Genomic DNA, 27,360 nt, shown 5'->3' on the forward strand with positions numbered 1-27,360 from the left:
GCTACGTGAGATGTCAGCTACCAAAGATCAAATTTTGTTATGATACCACTTACAGGAGTTACCTAGAGTAGTCAAATGTATAGAGACAGAACGTAGAATGGTGGTTGCCAGGGGCTGGTGGGGACTGGAGAGTTGTTTAATGGGTACAGAGTTTGTTTTGCAAGATGAAAAGAATTCTGGATATCGGTTGCACAGCGCTGTGAGTGTGCTTAACTACTGAACCGTATGCTTAAGATGGTTAATTTTACGTGTTTTTACCACCATTAAAAATGAAAACAAATGTAAAATGGTGGCCGCTACCTAGCTGAGGGGTGAGGTCGGTGACAGAGTTGCAATCCGGTTGGGCTTTTTATCAACTTCTGTCCTACAGCAGGACCGCCGAGGGCTCTCACACCCAGTGGGGCGGTCAAGACATACTCATTGAATGAGTGCAGCAGGACGCAAGGAGTCAGTGAGGCATTTTCTTGGCAGCCTCTGTCAGTTTAGACTTTTATGAAATGTTCCTTTTCTCTGGGTTCAGGGCCGTCTCCTCCCATCTCCTGTAAGAGCTCAGCAGCTCAGCGTATCGTGCTCATGCCATTAAGAGAACATTTTCCTGTTAGAGTAGCTGGGGATGTCTGCTCCGTTTTCCAGAACTCCCAGTTTATGGCATGCCTCTGGCGGCATTTCAAGCTCCTTAATCTTGCCATGTAAATCTTTGCATGAGTGAAGAACCATCATCGACTTTCATATCCCAGAGCTGCGTGGCCGTAAATCGCCTACTGACAGCAGCCTTGGTAAGTAACATCAACCCCCGTGAGTTCTGGCACTCTGGCGTGTGCCAGAGCCTTCTGGATGAATTGTATTCCTGTGGGAAAGGAAGGAGCCTAGGTTGGAAGTTTTGGAATTAAATGGGGGTGGGGGATCCAAAGCAGTCAGGGGCCCTTGAAAACTCACTTCTGAATTCTGGTTCTATCTGGGCTCTGGGTGGTTCGGTTGGTTCCTAGAGCTTCCTCCTCATTTGAAGGGGCTCACGGAGTCTGTCCCCAGCCATCACTGGAGCTCCTTGCTTGGTCCGATCTCATGGAAACCAGACTCCGAGTGAGGAGCAGAGTGCTAATGCTGGACTTGCAGGGCCTTCACCCAGAAAGCGTGCCTTTGCTCAGAAAATATTTGGTCCTGTCTCACAGCTTCGTGGCATCTTTGGGGAGAATGAGCGAAACATGCGGTCAGGAAGGTTAACCAGGCTTTTTCTAACAACCGTGACGTTTTAGAAGGACCTGCGGGGCAAATAACCCATTTACCAACTCCTCCTTGCCCTGGCCAGGAGAGGGCCTGCGTGGCTGACAGCCCTTCCCACAGTGCAAACCCCTCATCAGCAGGTGCCCACAGTCTTACTCGTCAGGTGTCTTTTCTGCGTGGTTGTCCCCACGAGAGCTCCTTACTGAGGTCTCTGAGCTGCTGATGGCCAAATCCAGTGAATGACCTCTTCGTCATTCTCTTTTTATCTGAATCTCGCCACCATCCGGTCATCTTATTCTGCCTGTGCTCCGTCCGGCTCCTTCCCCTGGGCCCAGTTCTGCCAGTGGCCACGTTCTCCATCTCCCACGTAGCTGACGTCCCCCCCAGTGTCAGTCCAAGGCTATGCTGGTCTTTCTCACTGTATGTGCATTTTCCCCACAAAACTTACGCATAAGCCCCATTCAGCAGCCCCCAAATTAAACTTCCTTGTTGTTGTTTCAGACCTCTCTCTTCTCAACTGTCTGGTCAAATTTTCCACTTGCGTTTCCCACAGGTCACCTCAAGTCTAACCTGTCTGTGACTACCCGTGTTTTCTTCCCTCCTACTTCACCTGCAGAGCTGTTCTCTGACAAGTCTATCTGCCGGTGGCATTATTGCCTACTGGGCCATTCTGGCTAGCAGAAGACAGCCCTTCTCTCATCCTCTCTTTTCAAATGCTGACATTTGATCCATTGTTGACGTCTGTCTACTCCCATAGCTTCACTTCCCGTCCATTCCATCACTTCTGGAGTCCAGACCAGTGATGAAAACCAGTCATTTTTTCAGGCAGCCAAGGTTGGTAGTGGTTGCCTGCGTGTCCAGTTGAAGCAAAGAGTGTTATGACTGTTTAGTGATACCTACCTTGGGTGCAGGAAGGAAGAAAGGGGCCTGCATGCTCGATATGCATTATCCTGGACCAGACCTTCCTCTGACCTCCCTGTCTCTGATTTCACCTCATTCTCTACCTTCCATAGTGTTGCCAGGGCTCTGTCTAAAATAGATTTGGTCAAGACACCGTCCAGCAGAACAATGGGCCAAACCAGTGATGGTTGATGGGGTCACTGGTTGAGCCGGTACCATGGCATTCAAGAACCTTGCCTTTTTCCTGTAACTGCCAACAGACTTCTTCACACTCACTAGCAGGCTCTTTGCGTGTCTCTCAGGCCTTCAGCCATGCTGTTCCTTCTGCCTGCAGTGCCCTTCCCTGTCCAAGGGGCCAGCCACCCTCCCTTGTTCCTTAGGACTCCATTTACCATGTTTCCTGTGAAGAAGTGCCTCCTCCCTCACACCCAACAAATGCCCTGCGATTCACTAACATTAAGTACAACGAACAGTTTCTCTAGGGACTGTGTCTCATTTGGCTCCATACCTACCTGCTACCCTCCAATTCTTGACATGGAAGTAGTGAGACGCGTACACTAAAACTGACCTCCCTCTGGCCCAGCAATCCCGCCTCAGGGTGTGCACACAATAGAAACGTGTTCACCAAAAGGCAGATGCAAGAATGGTCATCACAGCACAATTTGTAATAGTCCCGAATCGGAAACCACTCAAATGACCATCAAAAAATAAACTGAGGCCTCTTCGTGCACTTCAGCCCTACACGGTATTGGAACGAGGGAGCCACCAGTACAAGCAGCCACGTGGTGGGAGGTGAGTGAATGCGGCAGACGCAGAGGGGACACTGCCGCAGGCAAAGTGAGCCTGTGGCGTCCACGTTAGGACAGCCATCACCACGGGGAGGGGGCCTCCTGGGGACATCCTTGGTGCTAGTAATGTATGTGCTGTGTCCTGCTCTCAGTGTGTTTACATTGAGAAAGTTCATCGAGCTTCATGACCACTTCTGATCTGTGTGCTTTACTGTGCATCTATTATGGATAGAACGGCTTCAGACTAGACAGGAATTACACGGAGGGTAATATACTCAACCTAATAGACTCACAGAGCCCTAAATAGCAGGCAGTGCTGGCCACTGGGGGGTCAGGATTGAGACGGTCATTGCCCCCGTCCCTACAGAGCTTGGTCAAGAGGTCATCTTGTACTTGGAAATTGTCCAAGTGTAAATAAAGCAGCTTTCATGGCCAATGGTCACCTGGAGGTAACCACCATTACTTGGGTGTGTTTCCTGCCTGTCCATTTCCGGGCACATATATGATTGGGCTCATGATGGCTTTGCTCAGCACTGTCTTGGCTGCAAATGTAGTGACGTGACTGTAGCTTAAAGGGAACTTGTTTGAACGGTCTCCATAGAACTCACATGTTGGAAGAACTGGGGAGCAGGCTCCACGTGTACATGGGGCAGAGGCCATTCCTGAATGTCGGAGGGTCATGAGAGGGGACGCCGGTCATTCCTGTTCCCACCTGCCCCTACACTTTATTGATACCCTGCAGCCCAGAATTTGCCCTCCCAGGGCGAGCTTGAGGGTTATTATTTCAGGCTTTATAAAAGGACACTAGGGTCAGCTTTGGGGACAGTCACGGGGCTGGTCGCTGTCAGGATGATGTTTTCCGGAATCCATTTTCTTTGGACTTACGGTTTGGTCTCGGGGATTTGGTCCCTTTTAATCCTTTGAAGATGAAAGTCTTTGTCAATGCCTGTGAGCTCTTTAGACAGTGGGGTGCTGGAATGTAAACGGCGGCTGAGAAAAAGCTGGGTCTCCAGGCTCTGGGTTTTCTTAAGAAGCTTTCCTTTATGGGCACAGCCTGGTATCAACACTAGACATTTATTCTAATGTCCAAGTCTTGGGTAATCAGCTATGGTAACTTAAGAAGATGGTGTAAAGACGTATTTTCTCCCTAAAAGTACGTACGTGCTTCCATGTACTTTAGCAGTGACAATTAAACTATCTCAGTCCCCGAGAAGGAAATGGTGTGGATTCCATGCCATGGGGTAGCTCCCATAAAAAATGGAAACCTCGGGACAAGACTTGGAATTTCGTTTGGACTTTGAGTTATTCACTGTTCTTTAAAAAAAAAAAAAAAAAAGGCTGTTTTTTAAATGACTATTCTTTCTAATAAATCGCAAAATTATTTTCAAAATGTGATTATGTGGGTTTCAGGAAGAACAGGATGGTAACATGGTTCATGCCTCTCATTGTCTTGAAATAATGAATGAAGGAAATTCACTCAGAAAGCCACCTCAAAGAACCAGGAAATATTTGCAAAAAGTTTAGTTGGACACTTTATTCATTTACCTTCTTAAAAAAATAAACTGTCTAACGCTAGTATCTTAACTGTCTGATATCTTAAGTGTCTGAACAGTTAAGATACATTTAATCTTACATTAAAAAAGGTTACACCTGCTATAAATAACTTGATATTTGTGATGATGTGTCAGTGTTTTCTTTCTTCACTGGGTGTGACTTCAGTGATTGTAACTTTGTTACTGTCGTGCTTATTCAAACTTTACTGTTTACAGTTTCTTTACTGTTTGATCTATTGTGCTTCCCCCCCCAATAATCGTAGCTGAACGATGTAAATACCCACAGTACATATTGCTTCTTCTACGCCGACTGTCACTCTCTTAGCTCATTTCGAGGTCCTGGAACGATGGCAAACATGAATCGCTTGTCATTTGCCAGGCGCTATTGTTAAGGGCCAACTCCTAGGACCTTCCCAACTGCTCTGTGGGAGGGTCCCAGGACGGGGCTACACACAGAGGTTACGTGAGTTGGCCCGGGCCACACAGCTGGTAAGTGGCACAGCTGAGATTGGAACTCAGACCACTTGGTTCCAGAGTTTAAAGGTTAAGAGTTCGTCTAACTTGTGACCTTGGGCAAGTTACCTGACTCCTTGAGCCTCACTTTCCTCATCTGTAAGATGGGCATCAATTCTGCCTCCCCAGGACCCGTCAGATGAGGGCACAGAGTGGAGAGTGTGCTCAGCAAGCCCTCGCAAACATCTCGTTTGCCTTCGGGGCTCTCCATCTTCATTGTAACCCGGGCGTCCAAACCCCCATTCTCTTCTCGGTTGGTGGTTGTGTTTGCCAGTAGGAGCTGTTTGAGGCGTGGTCTGACGCGACGCCGGGAGCAGGGAAGCTGGGGTTGCTGGAGTCTGCCTGCGTTCCAGGCATTGTGCTTGGGCTCCTGTGCGTGATCACATGAGCAGCCCCTTGCTGAACGTTGGAGCAGCGCGTTCCTCCAAAGCATTCTTTCTGGCCTCTGCTGGGGAAGGAGAGGGAAGGTGGTTGGGAACAGAGACTTCATCTGTGCCATCGGTGGCATGGGGGCGGGGCATGGCCTGTGGCACGCGCTCCTGTATTAACCCCCGTACGTGGGAATATCTAAGGGACTGTTTCATGGAGTGGCCAGAGCAACCTAAGAGTTCACAGCAAAGGGAGGGAGCCACAGGAAGGCAGGCTTTGTGAAACAGGAGCAGCCAGGTGTTGAATGCTGCTCCCGGGAGGTCCAGCAAGGTGGTGGCCATGCAGTGTGCTTCCCATTTTGTTAAGGGATGGTCTTTGGTCACCTCGGACCTGGTGGGGCTGGGAGGCAGTGCGGGCACGTTTGCTGGGTGCTCACTCACTGGGGTTCCGGGGGTGGGCGCACGGACGGCTCGCGGGGGTGCAGGATACTCTCCAGGACTTGCTGCTTCACCGGCTCCCAGCCCCCTGCAGAAAAGCACTGGAGGAGGCCCCGAGCCGTCTCCAGACTGTACCTATCTCCTTCTTAGACAGACTTGTCGTCTCCTCCAGGCACACTCTAGATCTCCCTGGTACAACATACTCTGGGAGAGCGGCTTGGCAGTGTTACAAACGCTGAGCACACACAAGCCCACTCCCCCGCCCCACAAGTCGCCAGAGTGCAGGTGCCCGGATGCTTGTAGCAGCATTGCTTGGAAAAGCCCAGATGGCACACAGCCCAAATGTGCGTGAACGGCAGAAGGGATAAAGGAATTATGGCACAACCAGACAGAATATTATACAGCAGTGGGGCTGCATGAACACCCACAGTGGCACGGATGAATCGTACTCACTTGTGGGGGGGGACAGCGCAGCCAGGCACAGAAGACAGGAACGGGCTGTATTATTCCCAGTTTTGGATGTTCAGTAACACGCACAAGCAGCCTGTCATTAGAGAAGCTGGGGGAGGGGCAGGGGTACTGGTCACGTTCTGGTTCTCCATGTGGGAGAAGGTTCCGTGGGTGGGTTCGCTTTGTGACATTCGCTGAGCGGCACACATCTGGTTTGCGTACATACTGTACGTATGCTGTAATGCAATGAAAGTTCTGACAAACCAGCAAAGGAACTCTCCTTCTGAGCTGTTGGCGCTGCCACTGAGACACGTGGTGAAGGCCTCCGGTGGGGGTGAGACCTGGGTTCGAGTCCCAGCTCTCCGATCCTGGTCAGGCCACTCAACACCTACTGGGTCTCAGGCACAGCTCCAAACAGCGTGCAGGGTTGAATGAGCTGGAAGGGTGACCGAGGACAGACCCAGGACATTTCCACAGTGACAGAGTCAAGGCTGCTTGCCATGCCCCTCACCCTGGGGTCCCCTCCTGAAGCTCAAGTAACCCCCACGTGGCTCCACTTCCCAGAGCTGCCACCAAAGACCCCTTCCTTCCTCTCCACTTTGGTGTAAAGGGAGGAGTGTGGCAGGACAGCTGCAATCCTGGGGGACAGAGGAACGGTTTCTTGGGAGTCTCTTCCTCTGGCTGGCTCTCCACATGGAGCCCTGGATTCCAGCAGCTGCAGTCCAGACACAGGGCCACTCCTGAGCCTGGCCAGAGTCCCCTGACCGTGAGGACATTACCTGCCTCTTCTGCCCAGTAGGGAACAGCCTCATGTGTGGAAAATATCTCAACGCCCCCTGCCCGCACTCCAGTATCTTTTAGAACTATTGTTAAGGTTTAACGCGGATTTTTTCTTTTCAATGGAGACCTGTAGGAAGGGGCCTTGGGCTGCCGGTGCTGTGAGCCTCTTTCCTCAAAGGCATTGCCATCTGCTTTCAGCCGGGGCAGCCCGAACTCAGCCCGAGAGCTTTCGGGCTCTTTCAGATGAAGCACGCTGGTCATGTTTCTCCTCTCTTCTGGCCAAGCTTGTTCCCCACCCCCAGGCAGGAAGTGCATGTGGGGCTGGGTCTCCCGGGAGATGAAAGATATCTGCAGATGCCGCAAACATGCCTGAGTTTGGCCCTTTTGCATCTTTCCAGCATCTGAGGACTCCCAGCCTCATCCCTGCTTTGTTTTGGTCCAGAGGATGCCTGGTCCTCGGCAGCACAGGTCCACTCCCAGAAATTGTTCTTGGGCTCATCTACTCCCCTATCTTGGTGTTTCTCGTCTATGAAATAGGCATAGTACCTTAGACTCATCTCACGGCCAATATACAAGACAAGCGCTGGGGACCTCTGCCTTATTTCGTCCTGACGTCGTTTCCCAAAGCCCGCCCCAGACCCTGCCATCCATCTCTTTTTCTGCTCTCAGCCTAAGGCTATAGTTGTAAACCCTGCTTGCTACTAGAAACGTCTGAGGTGCTTTAGAAAGGACAGGTTTCTGAACCCCGCTCCCCAAAGATACTGACTCGGCTGGTTGAGAGTGGAGCAAGAACAGCAGCCTGCTGGAGCCCCGTGTGTGCCAGGCTCCCCACCTCCCTCTTCCGTGAAGTCACTTTGGGAAGTTGAGCTCTGCCGAGATGAAAATTGGCAGCCACTACAGACAGGATCCCAGAGAGCCAGTTATTGCACATTTACCAGCCCGCCACAGGGCCAGGGCACCAATATTTCCTCAAAGCTCCCACAGTGACTATCACACACAGCAGGGCTGAGCTCCACTGGCCGAAGGTACCCCTGATCTGCCTGGTAAGGCTGAGGCTTGCTAATCATAGCTCACAGTTCTCTAGCCCGCCCAGAGCGTAAGCTATTTAGGTGAGTTAGATCACGTAACTGACGATGACAAATGAAGGAGGATTATTACCTCCATTTTTAGATGGGGAAATCAAGGTCCAGGTAGGTCACTTGGTACCTTGTCCAGACCACACAGCTAGCTGGATTTGAACCCAGGCCTGAGCTCTCGGAACCTGAGTGTGTCCCGGGCGTCTGGGGTGGCTGTAGTCAGTGCCCAACTCTTCTCAGTGGGTTGAATGCAGAGTCATTGCTCTTGTTGTTCAAAGTGACTGCAAGGTCTGAGCCTGTGATGCTCCTGTCTGCAGCGGGTCAGTCAGTGCAGGATGGGCAGTTGTCCCCAGGGGTCGCTGGCAATGGGCCCGTCTTCATCTAGCTCAGGCCAGATGCTTCGACTCGGAGCGAGGAGAGTGAAACCCAGTTACTAATGAGCTTTTGGTGCCTGTGTGTGTTTTTCCCTTTCCAGTGGAACACGACAAAGAGTTTTTCCACCCACGCTACCACCATCGGGAGTTCCGATTTGATCTTTCCAAGATCCCAGAAGGGGAAGCAGTGACTGCCGCGGAATTCCGGATCTACAAGGACTACATCCGGGAACGCTTCGACAACGAGACCTTCCGGATCAGCGTTTACCAGGTGCTGCAGGAGCACTTGGGCAGGTGGGTGCCGAGCTTCCTGCCAGGACAGAGGCAGAAGCGGGTGACAGCCAGAGGACGGGGCTACACTGGGGCCGGGATAGTGACGTCTGCTTCCCCCCGGGACACCCACTGTGTGCCGGCCCCTGTACTGAATCTTCTTTTTAAAGAAGGTGTATGGTGTATGTTGCTCTTTTAAAACTGTCACCATCCGTGAATCCTGTGAGGAATAGGGGTGAGCCAGTGAGCCTGGGGTTGTGTGGCCTCATGTGCGTATTTATGGTTGGTGTGTGTCTGGCATGGAAGAGGGGGATGGGGAAGAGGAAGAACTGTTTTTGAAGGTCTACCTCTCCCACTCATCACTCTGAAACCCAGCACACGATGTCAGGCAACCCACCACAGTGGCCATTTGTAATAAAGTAAGGGGATGAAAACCCCTCAAACCAAAAATAAACAGACAGAGAACTCTCAGCCTTCCCAAAATCAGGAGGTCAGGGACCAGAAGTTTCTGTTGAAAGACTTGAATTTCTTGAGACACTTTCATTTCAAGGTGTTCTGAGAAGACTAAGAGAGTGGGCTGGAACATCGAACAAGTACAATCTGCAGTCCCAAGGTGACATGGCCAAGGTCATACTACCCAGTGGCTGGGCTTTGGGACATCTCAGGTGTCAGAATTTGACTGCTCCCCCACTCCCCCATCTCATGCCATTCCTTGGTAATTAATGGAAGAAAGATGGATAGGTGTCTCCTGACGGGCAGTCCTAGCACGTCCGGTTGGCATGGGGACTTGTTACCACATTGGGACATAGGAACCATCACCACCTTGTTTGCCAAGCACCGTCATTTTTGGGGTCATCTTAAATACTGAGAAGACCAAACTTTTCTTGAGTGTTTCCGTTGTCTTACATTGCTAACCTCATGTCATATTCACAATAGTCCTCTAAGGTGGTGGCTCATCTGAGAAATAGGGAGCATTAAGACCTAAAATCAAAGGTCTTCCTTACCTGAGATCACCGAGAGAGAAACTAGACAAATTGGAACTTGAGTCCAGGCGTACACAAAATAATTTCTCTTAAGAATTTATTCTTGACTAGGTCAGACACGTTCGTAGTATAATGTTCAAAAGAGAGAAAAGCAAGTACAGTAAAAATTAAGGCTTCTTCCCACCGCGGAACCCCAGTACCCCGTCCCTTAGGCAGCCTCTGCTACCAGTTTCCTGGAGTCTCCTCAAATCAGCAGGTATAGTTCTATATTTTCATATGTTTGGGTTTATATATTTTCACAACCGATCTCTCATCATGTGTTTTCTCCCTCCCCGAACCGTCGTCACTCGAGTGGAAATCTTGACTGTCCTTCCATGTCGGTTCCCACAGAACGTCCTAGTTCTTTTAATTACCACACACCTTCCGTTGTGTGGGTTGTGCTGCAAGGTGTTTAACCAGTTTCCTGCGGGCACACAGTGGGCTCGCCTTTTTCCCACACCATAGATGGCACAGGGTGGGGTGGGGGTTGGGAGTTGGGGAGGTGGGGTGCAGGAGGGATAACTTCGTTGGCACATTATTTCACACTTGTGCACGTCTATCAGTGGGATACAGTTCTAGAAATAGAATTGTGGGGTCAGAGGGCGCACACATGGGTGACTGAGTTTAGAGTTTGCTAAACTGCTGTCCGCGGAGGTCATGTCGGTTTATACTCCCACCAGCCACCCCAGAAAAGGCCTGTTTCCCCCTGTGCTCGTCAACATGGTCTCTTATCAAACTGTGTTGATCTTTGTCAGTCTGATGGGTGACACATGTTATCTTAGTGTGGATTAAATGTGCTTTTAGAGCCCCCACTTGAATGTACGGCCTTACGGGACTGGAATGTGTGTGTGGTGTAGGGGAGGCGGCAAACAGCCTTGGCCGTCACCTCTGAATCTTACTGCAGGTGCCCTAGTTACCCCTGGCAGGCTGTGCCCTGGCCACAAGCCCAATTACAAGAAGAAGCATCGAGTTCCTTCTCGGGGGGTGACATATGTTTGCTCTGTACTCTGACAAATCCCCTGGGACTCTTGAACAAGAACATATGTTTGACTTTTCTCATGAAGGCAGATTCATTGGTGGCGAGGCAGGTACCACCCAGAGGCTATTCGTCAATTGCCCACTTGTGCAAACCCCGAGCCCTGCTCACGCCCGGGCCTCCTGGCGGGCTCCCCAAACCTGCCTTCAAAATCTCCATCAAGAGGTTTAACCTCAGGAATGTAGCTGCCCCAAGTGGGTTTGGCTGAACAGAACTGGAAGGGCTGGCTGGTGTCACCTGTGTGGTTCTTTCTGCCAGTGCTCCATGCAGGAGTGTGTTCTGCTCTCTGGCTGGGGTTGGTGGGATGCTGTCGGTGCATTGGGAGCTTGTTTTAGGACTGCCAGCATCCTCGGACACTGCTCTCGATGTGAGGGGTCCCCATGGGTCCCACCCTTCCCGTGCTCCCTGCGGGGGGGGGGGGGGGCACTGCAGACCCTGTGCCGGGCAAGCCAGGCCAGATCGGACGGTGCCTCCCTCATGGGGGTCAGAGGCCACGGCGTTTGGAGACACGTGACAGCCCAGATCATTTATCCAACCCCCACTGAGCACTCTGTGCCAGGCGCTGGCCTCGGAACTGGACTGTGGAAGCGAGCCAGCTCGGCTCAGGAGGGCAGGGACCTCGTCGGAAACGTGGGCTGAGGGGTGTACTGGTTTCCTGGGGCTGCCCTAACGAAGCACTGTGAAGCGGGTGGCTTAAAAACAATAGATCACTTTTCTCTCACAGCTCTGGAGTCCAGGAGTCTGAAATCAGTGTGTTCACAGGGCTGTGCTCCCTCCGAAACCTGTGTTCTCTCTGTGCGCCTCTCTCCTCTTTTTATAAGGAAACCGTCCATGTTGGATCAGGGACCCGCCCTACGCCAGTCTGACCTCATCTTACTTAATTCCATCTGCAAAGACCCTATTTCCAAGTCAGGTCACATTCCCAGGTACAGGGGTAGGACTTGAGCGTATCTTGATAGGGGATATAGTTCAACCCATCACGGAGTGCCGAAGAGAGGCAGTCAACAGGCAAGGCAGTGAGCAGACCACCGGGCCTGAGAAGGCACTTGAGCAGCCATTGACGGCCTTATTGAGGGGGGGATCTTTGAATGACAAGAAGCATCTGACAGAGGGACGCTGCAAGGCCTAAGGCAGGGGTGAGCCAGCGAAGGAGGCTTCCAGTAGGACTGCAGGTAGGACGAGGGAGGTGATGATATGGGGACAGGCTGAGCCACTTAGTCCTTAGATGAATAAAAGAGGAGCCTTTGGCTTTCCTACCAGGCTGCCAGCAGCTGCTCATCTCTCTGCCTGTGTCAACCTGCTGACATGTGGGCATCTGTTCCATTATGGTTTGAGGTGGCTACCTCCTCGACCCGACCCTGCCTTGGATCCACAGGGCGGGTCTGGAGGCCCCAGGGGAGGCGAGAGGGTCTGAGTCACTGTGGCTGGAAGAGGGATGGGCAGGACAGCTGTCCCGGGCTTCCTGGCAGGCAGCCTGGGCAGGTGTAACAGGTTACCCCCGACGAGCAGCTTGGCCACAGGTGATCTGTGGGGATGCCCAGCCTAGCTGGGGTTCCCGCCTCTGGGGGTTTCGGCTTGCTGGGAGGCCAAGTCCTTTGTCAGCACATGTTGGAGCGCCTGCTGTGTGCTGTGCACTGGAGAAAGTACCCAGACCCAAGTACCTGCCCTCTAGGAGCTCACATTCAAGCCCGGGAGGTGACATGGTAGGTGTAGCATACAAAGCAGGGCAAGGGGTGCAGTGACAGGCAGTGGTTGGGACGAAGGGGCTGCTCTCTTTAGATTTCTACATTTCCTTCCTGCATTTGAAAGAAGGAAGCGAGTCCCTCATTCTCTAGGAGTTAAAGCGTTAAAATTGTTTTTAATTGTTGTTTTTTTTTTTCTTTTCTGGGTGGGTTTTGTTTTATTAATCCAGAAGCAAGACAATCTTTTTATGTAATTCCCCAGGTAGGATAACCTAGCTATTAAGAGTGGATTTGAATCCCAACACTATGTGCCAGTGTGGCCTTGGGAAGCAGTAACCCCTTGGAGCCTGTTTCCTCCTGTATATAGTGGGGATCATGATTGCATCCAACTCCAGGGTTGTGGTGAGAATAAAGGAGGTTGACGTATTTACTTAGAACATAGTAAGTGCTCAATAAACTTTTATTATTAGTATCGTCACCACCACCACCACCACCACCACCATCTTCACCATCATCATCGTCACAGGGAATGCAGAGATCTTCCCAGGAAAATGGAGAGCTCCAGGTTTTAGCTATGGCATTGCTTTCCTCCCTCTCTGCTAAATCTCTCAATTTTGCTGTCTTCAGTGGGGTGAAGGCCTGAGCTTGTGTGAAGATGGGGACCTTGTTTGCATTTCCTCAGCCTGGGGCTATGCATATTTTTAGGCTGAAGACCTGTGGCTGGTCTGATTCCCTGAGAGGTGCCCAGATCCTGCCCCGCGCCCTGCTCTGTGGCCAGTCTTCTCTCTCTGCTGAGGGAAACACAGCCTCACCGTTGCCGGCCGCCCAGCTGTGTGGAGCTGGGACATCTGGCTCTCTGGCGAGCCTCTGCCTGAGCAACAGGAAAGCGCTGGGGATGCCGAAGATCAGCTGGCTTGGGGAGGGCGTCTCTCCCCTTATGTGAGCCACTTTGCACCGAGGCCTCTTGATCTCTCGGAATCCAAATTAAATTCCAATAATGAGCCTAGCTGGAGTCCTTCCACGGCCCTCAGGCCCTGCTTGCACTGTGGCCCCAGACAGCTGGAGAGGCTGCTGGAACCGCCCTTGGCGGGCTGTGGGGCTAGTGGGGGCTGAGAGGCAGGTCTGGGGTCAGTGGCCTTGGCTCCAGTGGCCTTGCTTGGGGGTGACGGTGGGGTGAGGGATCCGAGTCTTTCCCTCCTTTTCTGGACCCCAAGCCCAGGGCCTGACCAGCTGGGGCCCTGCTTCCCAGAATTGGACTGACTCTGTGCCCTTTGGCTCAAACTCTGGTTCCAGCTGAAGGTGAGGGTGTTTGGGGGTGGGCGTTGCCCTAGTTAACCAGTTTCATTCGTGGAAACTAGACCGGGCATTTTCCATCCTCCCCCCTTCTCTCCTCCTGCAGGTTCCAATCTTGCTCCCCGCAGTGCTGCTCTATCTGTAGGGGATGTGTGTGCTCTGTGATCCATCCCTGGGGGAGCCACAGGCCTGTCAGGGCAGCAGAACACACTCGAAGGGTGTCCGTCACTGCCCAGGTTGAGATGATGTTGGCAGCTGGATGAAAATGTCTCTTGGTTTGTCTCAGGGACTTTGGCTGCCAGGAGCGTGACCTCAGAGTGGTCTCCTGGGCCAAGATTGGATCAGCTGCAGCCTGAGTCACTGATGAAGAGGGTGCTGTCCCCGCAATGGGCCAGAGAGGGACCCCGAGGGGGGCGGCTTTTCAGCTCCCTTCAGCCCAAGGCAGCCCGCACTGGTGAGGAGGAAGGAGGCAAGACTTGTGCCCCCGTGCTGCCCGGGTGGGGGCTCTGTCACCTGCAGCCCCCGGCGGCCCTCCCCAGGGCTCCCTAGGGTTTCACCTCCCCAAGAGGAGGAGGCATCACTGGTCTCCTCAGCAGTGCCCCAAACCCTCCAGGAACACATGCACCTGTGCAGGTCTTACCTTTCCTCTGAGAAGGATGCTTCCTGCAGAGTTCCCCTGATTGATTGATGCAGAGGCATTCTTGTCCTGTCACAGCTCAGCACAGTCACTCAGTGCCTGGGGACCAGTGAAATGCACTTCGGAGTCTGCTGGCTGGGGTGGCGCCTGAGCTTCTGCATTTCTGATATGCCCCAGCGGTTGTCCTCAGATTTCGGACCACGGAAATGGGTGAGAAGGTGCTTGGGTGCTGTGTGTAGAGCACGTCTTACTGGGAGAGCAGTGCAGTCCCGCACCCCAGCCAGCGCCAGGGCTCTTCCCATCTTCATCGAGCTAAGTAAGGCCAAAGGCTCAATAGTGAGACTGACTTTTTCTGACTTCGTGTCTGGGCAAAGGGACATGGTCACCGTCCAGAGCACCTCCCGCCACCCGCTCCAGGCTTGTCATCATTTGGCGAGCTGAGCACTTCATCTTTGGGGTGTACCTTGGATGTCATCGTACAAAGACTTCTCATCCCATTTACAGGTGTAGAGACTGCGCAGAGAGGGGAAGTAACAGAGAGATCATGCAGCTAGCAAGTGGCAGAGTTTGGGCTCGAACTCAGGTCTTAGATTCTGGCGCTCACGTGCTTGGCCACGACGGTGCTGTGGTGCTTCCTGTTTGTACTGATTCCCTCCCCTGGGGCTCAGAGAGGGCGATGGTGAGGCCCCAGCTGTGGTTCTCAGCTGTGGCCATGCATGAGAATCACTAGGGCTTTTACAACCTGGACACAGGAGAGGCTGCAGGTGGGGCTGGGCATCGTTAGCCAGGGCTGTGAACAGGTGGCTAAGATTCCTTTTCTTTCTCCTGTGTGAGCCGTCTCGTGTCCACGAGATGGAAAGGGAGAGACTCCTCCTAGTACAGGTCACCATGTGCCCTTTTGCCTGGCCTCTCAAAGACAACTATTTTTCTCCCATAGAACTGAGCCCAAAGTGTGGTCCGGGCCCTTGACTGACAGGCTCAATGGCACTGGCTGAGGGTGGAGATCCCTTTGGGTTTGGCTCTAGAATCTTCCAGAAGCTTCCGGAGCCTTCTTGCTCCTCTTGAAGGCCTACGTGCCTGGTTCCATGTCTCCTGGCTTCCGTCGCTCACCACTACACCTCAGCCCCAGGGCGTGAGCTCTGGTTTGGAGCTGCTTTCTCAGGAGTTTCTGGTTTAGCTCCCCAGTGCCTCTTCAAAGGCAAAGAGGGAGCAGCTGGCTGCCAGGGCACCACTGGACCATCCTGAAAGGTCAGAGAGAGGAGCCAGAGAGCAGCCTGGTCAAGGATGCCTCGGCACTTTCCTTGCTGCCTTTCTCTAGGCCCCACTCCAGATCCCAGCTCGGAGCTGCTTGAGCAGGAAGGAAGGGCCATTAAGATCTCTTGTTTCCCCTTGGGCTCCTCTCACGTGTGAGCCCCCAAGGGGATCACTCTGGGAAAGGCTTGCATTCTGCTACGCCTCGCTGGACAGAGACGGGGCATGCGGTGTCCAGTCGAGTCAGTGCTGGTCTCCGTGCGGTTGGCCTGCCCTGCTCAGCATCCCGGAGCCAAATGGCCCCTTGGCTTCCTGTCCTGCGGGCTGAGGCCATCTGGTGGGCCTTGGTGGTTTTTTTGATCTTTGTGCCTTTTATTTCCTTGCGTAATCCGTCGCAAGCCTGGCTTTGCGGGAATACGGGTGATGGTGACAGATCCCATTTCTTTGGTGCTTGCAAGGGATTAGGCCGGTGCTTACAAGTTGCACGCATCGTGTCTCTGCCTCACAGTAGCCTTGAGAAGTCTACATCCTCCCGTTTTGTGGATGAGGTCCCCGGGGCACAGAGTGGTCAAGTGACCCTCCCAAGGCCACACTCTAGAGGGCGAATTCCGAACCAGGTAATCAGTATAATTTCGGGTGCCGGGGTCCCACCCTCTGAGTTCTGATGCAATGGTCCCAGTATCACCTTGACACTGAGAATTTGTAAAGCTCCCCAGAGTGGACTTGCTCTCTGCTCTGTCCTGTTCCTTTGAGGATCTGAGGGACCTTGGATGAGTCACTTTGCCCATGTAATGGGGATGGAGACACCTGTGTAAGGGCTGAGGACCGTGCTCGTGAGTGGCAGCCAAGACTCCCCAAGGTGAGTGGGAGGGGAGCGTCTAGATGTCTTTCTGGGAGAGGAGAATACAAATGGCGACATCAGGGAGATTCAGGAGGCACTTCCTTCATATCTGCTCTGTTCTCATCACTCCACATGGATTTAATGCTTGACTGTGAAGGTCAAGGTGAGCACATGTCCCATGCAGTGGACCCCTTGCACACCTGCCTTGTGGGAAAGGGCTGCTCCTTTTACATCACGACTGATTTGGCTGTTGCCTCCCAAATTCACCTTGTAATCTTCAGCCCCTCTTCTGTGACAATACTTCTCTCAACTGGGAGAAGAGACGGCTGCCTTCTCGAACGGTGGTGATGACACAGGTCATTGTCGAGAGCGCTGACCAGGCGACATTCTTTAGTCCTTCCTGTCACAACCCCCAAGGGAGGGACCATCACCTACCCCGTTTTACAGACAAGAAAACTAAGGCACAATAAATACCACATTAGGGGTTAAGGAAAGAAAGCTTGCATCTTCCCCAGTCCCATTTGTTTGTCTTTCTTGGCTGTGGATACACATTTTCTTCTCACGGCAATCCTAGAAATTGGGTAACGGTGGGGAAGTGTATGTTCTGCAGAAGGAAACTGAGGCAGAGAACAGAAAAGACGTGCCAGCTTGTCCCAGCGGTGCGGACGTGTCCTTTGTACCTGGAGACTGGTACATAGGAGTCATTCAGTCAAACGCATTCGCATGAATGGATAAAAGAAGGAGCTGGTCTTCCAGGGCGTGGGCTTCGTCAGTGGACAGACCATCTTGCATTGAGGTGTTTCCAGTGCCAGCGTGGTGCCTGGCACCAGCGAGTGTCGCTGAAGGGGCACTGACCCTCCTGTCACTGTCCCAGCATCTCCAGACCTGGGCCGGTCCATCACCGCAAAGCTTCCCACGTGTTCTCTCTTCCAGAACTGAAACCCGAGAATGCCTTGTTTTCAGTCTTTCTCCAGCATCTGAGCCCAATTTCCAAAAAGTGAAAATTGCCCATAATTATAATACTTTTCGATCTTAGGGAAGTTCCCCTGTGATGATTATAATTATATTATTTAGAGCTTGTGTGCCAGTGGGAACCCAAGGGTAGATTGATTCTCATCTGAAAATAGGGGAAACGTTGTGTGTGTTGTGGCCCCGGGCCCCCGACACTGGAATGGATTTGGGGGAGAATGGGCGTTAGTATTGGGGGCTGGCTGGATAACTTGATCCGGCGCTTAATTCCAAAAGCACTTCATACTTGGACCTCTGCTCGCCTATAGGAGCTTATTTTTCCAAATGTATTAACATCTGTGTTTCATATCAGGGCCTGTAATTGCTTTAGCCTTTTTGGCAGGAGACAAAGAGAATTAATATTTTTCAATTTGGTCCTGAGCGGTCATCTGTAGCTGGGAAGAAAAGTGCCTGCTCAAATGTGAACTCAGTAAGGATGCGGAATGCAGGCTCACCAGAAGATAATGTTTTACAGGAGTCAACCGTGGTTAACGAAGTCCTCGGTGATTCCAAACTCAGGGCGGAAGTAGGCCTCTGGGTAAATGCTCAAAGTTCTTCCAAACACTGGTTCTTCCTTTGTCTTTCTCCTGCCAGCCCCCATCAGCGCCATTTTCTTTTCTTTCTGCCTCTGCAATGCCCATAGCTTCCCATTTGGCCAATCCAAGAATGGAGGGAGGAAAGCTGACACCTGGTCTGCATTCCAGCATGCATGCTACCACTGCCCATCTGGGACCCCACGCAGGCATTACTAATGGATAGCAGCACTCCTTCCTGCCAAACCTGGAGTTGGCCGGGGTCCTCAGCACAGCTCCATCGCATGAGGCAGCCACTACTAGTGGAGCCAAGCTGCCGTTGACTGAAGCCTGCTGGCCATGAGTCTCAGGTCGGGTTTCCCTGAAGATGACTCTGAGACGAGGACTGTGTGTGAAAGTGAATGGTTAGCAAGTGTTCCCAGAAGATGTAGGAGTGTGTGAACGTGTGTCTGGAAAGGCAGGCAGCTGTGCCGTGCAGTCCCACGAGGGTGACTTAGGCTCCCTCCTTGTGCAGGGACTTTTGAAGGCAGAATTGCACGCGTCACCCCAGTCGGGTCAAGGAGCTGAAGTGTTTATAACCTCACATCCATCCGTATTTAAGACAGGAGTTCTCAGCTTCGGCACTGCTGACATTTGGGGTGGGCCATCCGTGTTGGGGGCATCTATTCACTGTAGGGCCCCCACCCACAAGATGATACTACCAAGCTTTGACAACGCAGAGTGTCTCCTGACGTGGTCAAATGTCCCCTGGGGGGCAGAATTGCCCCTGGTTGAAAGCACTGGGGGGGGAGGGAGGGGTGTCACTCCCCAGGCACATCTAACCTGGATGGTCACAGGTGAAGTGAGTGCCAGCACCTGGCAGGGGAAGCGCCCTGGAGCCGTGGAGCCAGGTAGAGGATCTGAGACCCTGCACTCCTGCACAAGCCCCGGGAGGCCACTCACCCTGACCACGCTTCACCCCTGCCTTCTTCCCACCTTCCTGTCCATCTTGCTCACCGCTTTCCACCCCCTAAAACACTGCTCTGCTCCAGCCCTGCACCTGCTCACAGGCTTCTGTGGGTCCCATGGTCATGGACGGTAGGGCTTCTTGAGTGAAAACTGGATTATAAGGGCCTTTTAGGGAGAGGATCTTTTTTTCTGGCTCTTCCTCAGGGTCTAGTTGGGGACTCTTTAAAGGAGACACTTGGATCCGCAAGCAGGCTTCTTTTTCCCCTCGGTGTTGTGGGTTAGGGCTGTGGGCTCAACCTTTGTTTCCGCGGCTGGGCCCATAGGTGGGGGGTGCAGGGGTGGAGGAGGGGGTTTACGAGTCAGGTTTGCAGTGATGCTGAATTAGAACGAGGAGCACCTGGAAAAACCTGTCCTTGTCACGGGAGGGAAAACGGGGCTCCTCCTTAGAAAGCTTATTTCCGAAGGAGCCCTGCTGGGATCCCTTTACACGCGAGGTTCCATGTGCACGGGCCCTGAATCCCTCGGGGGAAAACCTGTGAGTATCCACCTGACAGGACGGTCAGGCGTCAGTGGGGTAAAGCACGGGTGGCACTGGCTCAGCAGGTGGCCTCAGCCTCCCCGCTTCTTGCCACCACTCTTTGGTTTATCAGAATGAAGTCTCAGACACCCCTCCCCCGCTGCATGGAGTTTTTCTGATCTGCCCTTTGTTCTTGGAACCCTTGAATCTGGTCATCGAGACACATGCTTCTGTCTGCAAAGTCCCCTGTTAAGTTCATTTCCTTTCTCCCTCGTCTGCCTGCTACACTTCACTTTTCTGCCTCTGGTTTGGGATCTTAAAACAGCCTGGGGTTCTTAAAAAAGAAAAAGTGAGGAAAGATGACCCGGCACGATAACTGTGTCTGTGTTGGTTTGTTTATTCCTTGAATGTGCGTGAAGAGGCTGAATTTACCTCCTTCTATTTTGGTCTGGAGCTGGAGGCTGGAGGAAATGGGGCAACCAGGGAAAGTCTCGGAAGATGAGTCTCCTGTCCTTGGCGTCTCGCCCGCCCACCTCCATGATGCCAGCCGCACGCAGCTGCCCAGCAGCGTGGGATTTCCAGGGCCACCTCAGACGCTCTGTAATGCTCTCCACAAGGCCCGATTTTTCGGGGGGCACCCCAGAGGTCATTTTGTTTCACCACAGATCTGTCTCTCTCTGAGCACTGCCGTCACCAGTGTACCTCACTTCTCGTCACTTGGGAGGTTGAATGGAATGACAGGGCCTCTGGTTTCCGGAAATTCTGGGGCCCAAGCCCTGGAATCTTAAGCAAGGGGGAGCAAGAGTTGGGTCCAAAAGTAAATCTGAGATTGGCTTCCTTCCCAGCTGCGGCTCCCTGCCTGTCTTTGTCCTCTTGGTTCCTCTTGGTTCCTCCTGACACGTACGGGTGAAGGAGCTGGCCCTGATGAAGTGATGGCACAAAAACGGACGAGGTGAACCCCAAACAACCGGCAACTTCCATCGGGGGGTCGGCTGGGGGTAACTTGGCACCCCATCCCTGATTCCACAGGCAGGCCCATGGAAGGTGGGGCGTGGAGGTGTCTGGGGGCTGACTAGTGTGCGTGACCAGTGGGGTTGGGCTGGGGTGGTGGGCTGAGGCCCAGGAACTCGAGGCGCGTCCATTTCTGGAGGCTCCTGAGTAATTTGAGAAAACATTCACTCTTCCTCTTTTACGAACACAAACTATAGAAAGTGGCACCAGAAAACCTCGTTGGCTGGTGAGAATACTCCAAAGGTACCAGCACATCCACGCGATGTGTGTTTGATATTCACTTTGAGCCATGCTGCTTTCTAGGTGCTGGGCGACAGCAGTGGCCAGCAAAGTAGGTCCTTGCCCACAAGGAGCTTACCATCTGGTGGGGAAAGAGGAAAACCTGCAGAACTGGGCAGACAGGTTGAAACAACAGCCTGAGTACTGGAACGGAGGGCCTTGAAGGTGTCTAACGAGGAGGCGTCCATTAGTGGATGCTTCCCTGGGGAGCTGGAGGATGAACAGGTGTGATGGAGGTCGAAGGACAAGTGTTCCTGACAGCTGGAACAGCATGTGCAAAGGCTGGAGCACTTGAGGCTGGATGTGGGAGAGGAGTGAGAAGGGGTGTGAGGGATGCGGGGGGACAGACCACCCAGGCGCTTATAGGTAGGGTGATTAAACGCCCCCCCCGTGCCTCCTTCCTCTCCCCAAAGTTTCCCAGTTCGGACCATCCATTTCATAGTCTCCCTTATTGTGGAACACATTTGGGAATTTGGGCCTTTTATCCTAAGAGCTAATGAACGTTTCGTGGAGCCAGGCCTGTTCTAAGATGTTGTGTTTCGATGAGGGTCAGAGCCATGTGGTAGTGAGCTCCCCGCTTTAGGGCCGGGGCAGCTTAGATCCAGCGGGAGAAGGCTGACATTGGCATTGAGGCCTGTTCCAACCCAGAGCCTTGAGACTCTGGCTCTGTACTGGCATTGGACATTGCATCCCATTTAATCCATTCTTAGAACACGCCTCACTGTTATCCCCTGAAGGACAGACTTTGGCTTGCCCAGGGTCACTCCCCTGGGATTTTACTATAACTCACCAAGGACCCAAAGCCTTTGTTGTGATGCCTACACCCCTGACCCCCCAACGTGTGACCCAAGGACCACCCCGGGGACTTCATCACAAAGAGGGTCCTGGGCCCCATTCAGACCCCCTGATTGTTTTCTCTTGCTGATAGGTGCATCCCTGATGGGAGAGAACCTTCCATTTCTACCTGGGTTCCTCTTCCCGTGGCCCACGTGTACCCACAAATTCGAGAGCCTCTTTATCGCAGGCCATTGCTGGGATAGACATTTCTTTGCAGCAGGACTTCTCAGAGCCTTTAAAACGCTCATGTGCATTATGAAATCTCAAGGAGCAAGGACCGTGTGGTGCTTCCCAACCTTATTTAAATGCAGAGCCTTTTTTACTTTGGACCCCCTCATTTTCCTCTCTTGGATATCCTATTAACAGGAGGCAGTTTTCAAGACCTTGATAAACTCCAGACTCTTCATTTTGCAGATGGGGAAACTGAGGCCCAGACTTCAAGGGCCTGACTTGCTTCCTGATTTTGACAACACGAGCCTCCTGGACTCTGGACAGGAGTGGACTTGGCCCTCCGGTGAATGCCCAGGTGGTGGGCCGGGGAAGGGAGGAGGGAGAGAGACAGACAGACAGACAGACAGATGGTCACGGGGAGGGGAAGCTGTGGGCTGGTGACTTGTGCCCTGGCTGTGGGAGGAGGACCTCATGCTTCTTGGTGTATTTTTTCACCTTTCTCCCAAATGACTTAATTTTAGTCTTCCTGGATAAGCACCGTCTTAAAGTGAGTTTATAAAAAGCCTCGGACCTCCCTGACTTCATCTTCCCGCCCTGGGGACGCCAGGGATTGCTTGGTGACTTGGTAGCAAGACAGGGCATTCCCTGAAGCTGGAGGTGGGGTGCTGGGGCCTGGGCTGGGTCCTCCCCAGCCTGGGGCTCAGATGGGGCGCTCCCAGCGGCCACACCCGACTTCCTCGTGGCTCCTTTGATCTCCTTCCCGGTTTCCCTGCAGGGCTGGTGTTTGCATGCTGGTCTGACTCCAGGTGCGTGGAGCTGGCTCCCCAGCCTGACTCATCCTGAGCAGTAACATGCCTGCTCTCCTCCATGACATCACGTCAGCCTGGGAAAGCTCTGGCTTCTCCATCGCTCTCTGTCTCTCGCTCTCTGTCTTCTGAGGAATGTTCCTCAGGCCCAGCAGCAATTCACAACATGCAAGGTTTTAAAATGTCCAGCCTTGCAGTTTTCCAGAGCCGCAGGGTGAGGATGAGAGCAGGGGTGAGGGAGAAAGTCTGCCGGTAACTGGTAACCGCTAGTGGTGAAGCCCATTATTTCCACTCCCTTGTAATACTCTTCCCAGCTTCCCTGTTCTCTTAGGACCAGATCTTCCAGGGGCCAGAGGCCGTGCAGGCTCCAGCCACTGTCCACCTGCACACTCTCCGTGCACCTGCACCTCTCCTTGTCAGCGTCTCTCGTCACACTTCGCACATTCTGTTCCTTCTGCTGGAATGCCCTTCCTGTCCTCGTCACTGCAGGGCCCTGCTCATCGCTCTGCCTTCCCTCAGGAGACGCTGCTCACACCCAAGGCCAGTCCTTCCCTTCGTCTGCTGGCCCAGAGGACCTCCTTCTCCTTCCCGCTACCCAACCGGGGTTGCAGGACCCCCGTGCGGCACTCACAGCCTCTGGACCCAGAGCTCCGTCTCTGGCTGCCATCGTACCTCTGGCTCCTAGCAGAGCTCCAGAGACACAGGAGCTGCTCAGGGAGGGTTTCAAGGAACGAAACTACTAGTTCCTGTGGCTGCTGGAACCAGTTACCACAACTTAGTGGCTTGAGACAACCCCAATGGACTACCTTACAATTCTGGTGGTCAGAAGTCCTAAATGGATACCGGACTAATGTCGCAGTGTCCCCAGGGCTGTTTCCTTTGGAGGCGCTAAGGGTCAATCTGTGTCCTTCGTCTTTTCCAGCTTCTAGAAGCTCCCTCGTTCCTTGGCTCATGGCCTCTCGCCAGCAATTGCATCACTGACCTCTGCTTGTCTTCACATGTGACTCTCCTGTGTCCCTCTTTCACTTACAAGGATGCTTGTGATTACATGGGCCCACCTGGATAATCCGGGATCATCTACCATGTCAAAAATCTTTAATTACATCTGCCAAGTCCCTTTTGACATGGAAGACAACAAATCCATAACATCTGGGAATTAGGACTGGGACGTCTTGGGTAGGTGTGATTATTCTGCCTACTACGGAATCTGAAGTTCATTTCCCTCTCTTTGATGGGGGACCACTTGGCACTGGGCCAGACTCATTCTCCCTTTGACTTTCTTCCCTTCTTCTAACCCTGGGGAGGGATTTCTGGCTGGGGTGACAGATGGCTCCACGTGCCGCATGTCACTTCCTGTCTGGGGCCTGCCGCTCGCCACCTGAGGACACTTTCTTAACTCCTCTGTACCTCAGTTGTCCCATCTGTAAAGTGGGGATCGTGATTGGATGTACCTCTTTGGAAGAGGAAGGATTAGGTGAGAGAATGCCATTTACAAGCTAGTGCACAGTAGATGCCCAGAATAAATTGTTGGGGTGCTGAGGCCTCCAGCACCAGCCACACGTCCTGGAGTGAGCTTAGATGACTCTGAACGTGGCCCTTCCAAACCCCAGCATGCGTCTCCTCCTGAAGGTGATGGGCTGTGTCTGAGGGACCCCAGAAGGTCGGGGGGGTCAAGCTGGGTCTGGGGCTGTGACGGCAAGAGTGTTTCCATTATACCACCGTGCACTGAGGCCCAGAACTGGGTCCTAATTCTCACGCAGCCACCAGCGGCATGTGCACAAGATACAAACTCTGGGCTTCCGAGCTGAAAAGCACCTGGAGTAGATTTCCAAGGTCTTGTCCAGCTGTTAAGACCTGACAGCTGGGACCCTCTGGCAGGTCAAAGGAGGTGGCATCCCCACTGTCCTGCAACATAGGAGGGAAAAACAGTGAAACAGGGTCCTAAGACTGGACTGGGGCTGTCCCAGGTGCTGCGGCAGTGGGTGCTGGGTGACCCGGTGGGAGTCCGTGCTTCCTCTGGCTTTCGCTCTGGCTGGAAGTCCCCAAGGCCAGAGGAATCCTCCAACTTCCCACCTCGGCCTCGTTTTGCCCGTTTCAGGGCTGGATTCCCTAGAGCTGTGTGTGTGCCACATGCCAGGGGTGGCACCCTGCATCCCACAGGGGGCTCTTGCTGGATTGTGGGTGAAAGCCCTTGATAGTACAGTCTCTAAATAGTCTCTAAGGAGCCAGAGGACTAAAAAAAAAAAAAAGGACTTTCCATCTTCCCACGTTGGAGATTTAAAAATACGCATTTTTCCATCGTGGTGGAACTTTCCAGGGGAAGGTGGGCTGAGAGGCGCTGGATGGTGTGTGTGGCTTCTCTGGCTTTTCCCTGTGGGTTACATTTCCCCAGTCCTCATGGGTGTCCCTGGGTGGGGGAGCCTGCAAGCCCCAGCAACACTCTATCCCCAGGCTGCTGGTTAAATATTAACACCCCTCACCACCAAGGAGTTGGGGTCACCGATGGTTCACGCCTCCCAGAGAGCAGGGCTTTGGGGAAACCTGTGTTTCAGGAGGGGAGAAGGTGACCTCCTGAGTCTGGCTGCTATTTCCTTAATCAGAAGCAACATGAGAAGAGGGAAGAAATGCCGAGTTCATACCCCAGGTCTGCTGCCTCTCTGTGAGCTGGGAGGACGAGGCAAAAGTGTCCACACCCCTGCGAGAGGGTGAGAGCCAGGCCACCCAGCTCGCCCAGGTTTGTTCCACAGTAGAACATGGAAATATATTGCCCCCAAATGGAATCTCGCTTCTTGTAGAAATAGCACTGTGCTTGCTAAATTGAGACAGTATTGATGTATGGGTGTAGACGGCAGCTACATACTTGAGTGAATTCTTGCTGAAACCCGAGTATGGCCATATTGGCTTTTCATGAATAGGTGTGTAAACCTTAAAAATATTATTTGCGTAATGATGTCATGCTCTATATTTAGGGCTTATGTTGGCCTTATCGAAATTTAAAAAATACAGATTTATTGAGATGTAATTCACATACCATATAATTCACCGTTGTAGAGTGTATAATTCAGTAGGTGTTTTTTTTTAATGTATTCAGAGTTGTGCAACAAATAGCATTTTTCAATGTTAGACTATTTTTATCACCCAAAAAGGAAACTCCATGGCCACCCCTGGTCTTCACTTGGTTCTCCCCAGTCACCGAGCAAAGTGGTATTATCCCCACTTTATAGAGGAAGAAACAGAGGTGGAGGAGTTAGTTGGCTTAACACTTGCCTTCTCTATGCTCTACCACCTAGATCTCATCCCCTTCTAGAATTTTCTCTGCCTCACGCAATGTTGTGACAGTAACATGCACCACGCAGGATTCAACAACTTCCTGAGGTGACATAAGGAGGTGACGGGGCTTAAGTACTCAAGTTCTCAGGTCAGACTGCTACACCGTATGTGGGTTCTGTCACTTCAAAGTCTATCCACGTGGACAAAGGCTTTACCTCTGAACCTCACTTTGCTCACCTGTAAGTTGGGAACGATAACCTCCCTGTTGGGGAGATTCAGAGAACTGGCGCCAGGAAAGCCCCTAGATTTTCAGTAGTGGGGAAGGTGAAAGAATGCATTTAGTTAGTTACCTTGGGGCCCTTCCCCCTGAGCCTTTCCCACCTCTGCTCTCACCTGGGCTGGGTCGGGGAGGCCAGTATGTTCAATGTGCATAAAAATGTCACAAAGGGCTTGTTCAGTTCCTCCTGGTTATAAGAACCATTGTGTTTTAATAAGATGCTCCCAGTGGCAGCTAGAAATTCCCCCTTTCCCACCTGTCAGTCTGGCTTTGGCTGCTGAGCCAGGTCTCCTTTGTCCTTTTAGAACCTCGTGCCCAGGTCTTCCTTCTAAAAGCAAAGCCTGTTAGTCTCTTATTCTCTCCACGTCCACCAGGCTCTCCGGTCCTGATGCCTTCAAACGAAGAAGGTTTGGCTCCTCCAAGCATGCCTGGAACAAAGTGCAGACTGTGGAGGACGGGAGCTGGTGCACTGACGTTGATTCACAGATGAGTCAACACTAGCCTGTAGCATCTGCCCCTGGGCGTCACGACCTGTAACAAGAGAATGCTTAGTATCGTTTGGCAAGGGCTTCACGCATCAAAGGCCTGGTTCTGTTCCCTAAGTTACGACTCATTGTTCTACCGCCCAGAAGGGCCTATCCAGCTATCTGGTCACATTTTCCGACACATAACAATTTTCCAGCAAAGACACCACCCAGGTTTGTGACTTCTGTGCTGTAATGTGGTTGTTCCTACAGGGGCGCTGGGAGCCTGACTCAGTAGGGGAATTGTTTGGGTCCCGAGTGCTGTTTCTACTCTCACTGAGTTGTCGAGAACAGTTGGCTGCTTCATTGACAATCTTGGTAGCTCTCCATAGCCAGGAAGGTCATTGAGGCAAACTGGAGATGAAAACAGCAGGAAAGTCTTGTTTGTGAGTTTAAAATCGGTGTGAACATTCCCCAAGCCAGTTCTGAAACTACCTCTGGAAGGGCACTGAGGAGTGAACAGATCGTGGAGGATTGTCTCATGGTGTTTATTCAGTTTGGACGTGAGAGTCAGACTCAGGGCCTTCCAAATCCTTTGTGGCTCTAAAAAGACCTCTTCGCTTCTATAAGTGTTAGAGAGGGGAGCTTCTTACACATCCGAAGGGACTTCAGTCTGGCTGGCTAGGGGACAACGTGATGTCTTGTGGCTACGTTTTGTTGGTTATAAGATCAAAAGTCATATTCCA

General features: G+C 52.4%; 1 protein-coding gene across 1 annotated transcript in view; it reads left to right on the forward strand.

Annotated features, from left to right (window-relative positions):
* Positions 1 to 27,360, forward strand: part of BMP7 (bone morphogenetic protein 7) — a 77,662-nt gene that overhangs the window by 22,520 nt on the left and 27,782 nt on the right. The window contains exon 2 of the mRNA XM_033095432.1: positions 8,563 to 8,755. Within this exon, the coding sequence (XP_032951323.1) occupies positions 8,563 to 8,755 (193 nt within the window). The remainder of the gene's footprint in view (positions 1 to 8,562; positions 8,756 to 27,360) is intronic.

The sequence above is a fragment of the Rhinolophus ferrumequinum genome, chromosome 23, assembly GCF_004115265.2.
Source record: "Rhinolophus ferrumequinum isolate MPI-CBG mRhiFer1 chromosome 23, mRhiFer1_v1.p, whole genome shotgun sequence".
NCBI lineage: Eukaryota > Metazoa > Chordata > Mammalia > Chiroptera > Rhinolophidae > Rhinolophus > Rhinolophus ferrumequinum.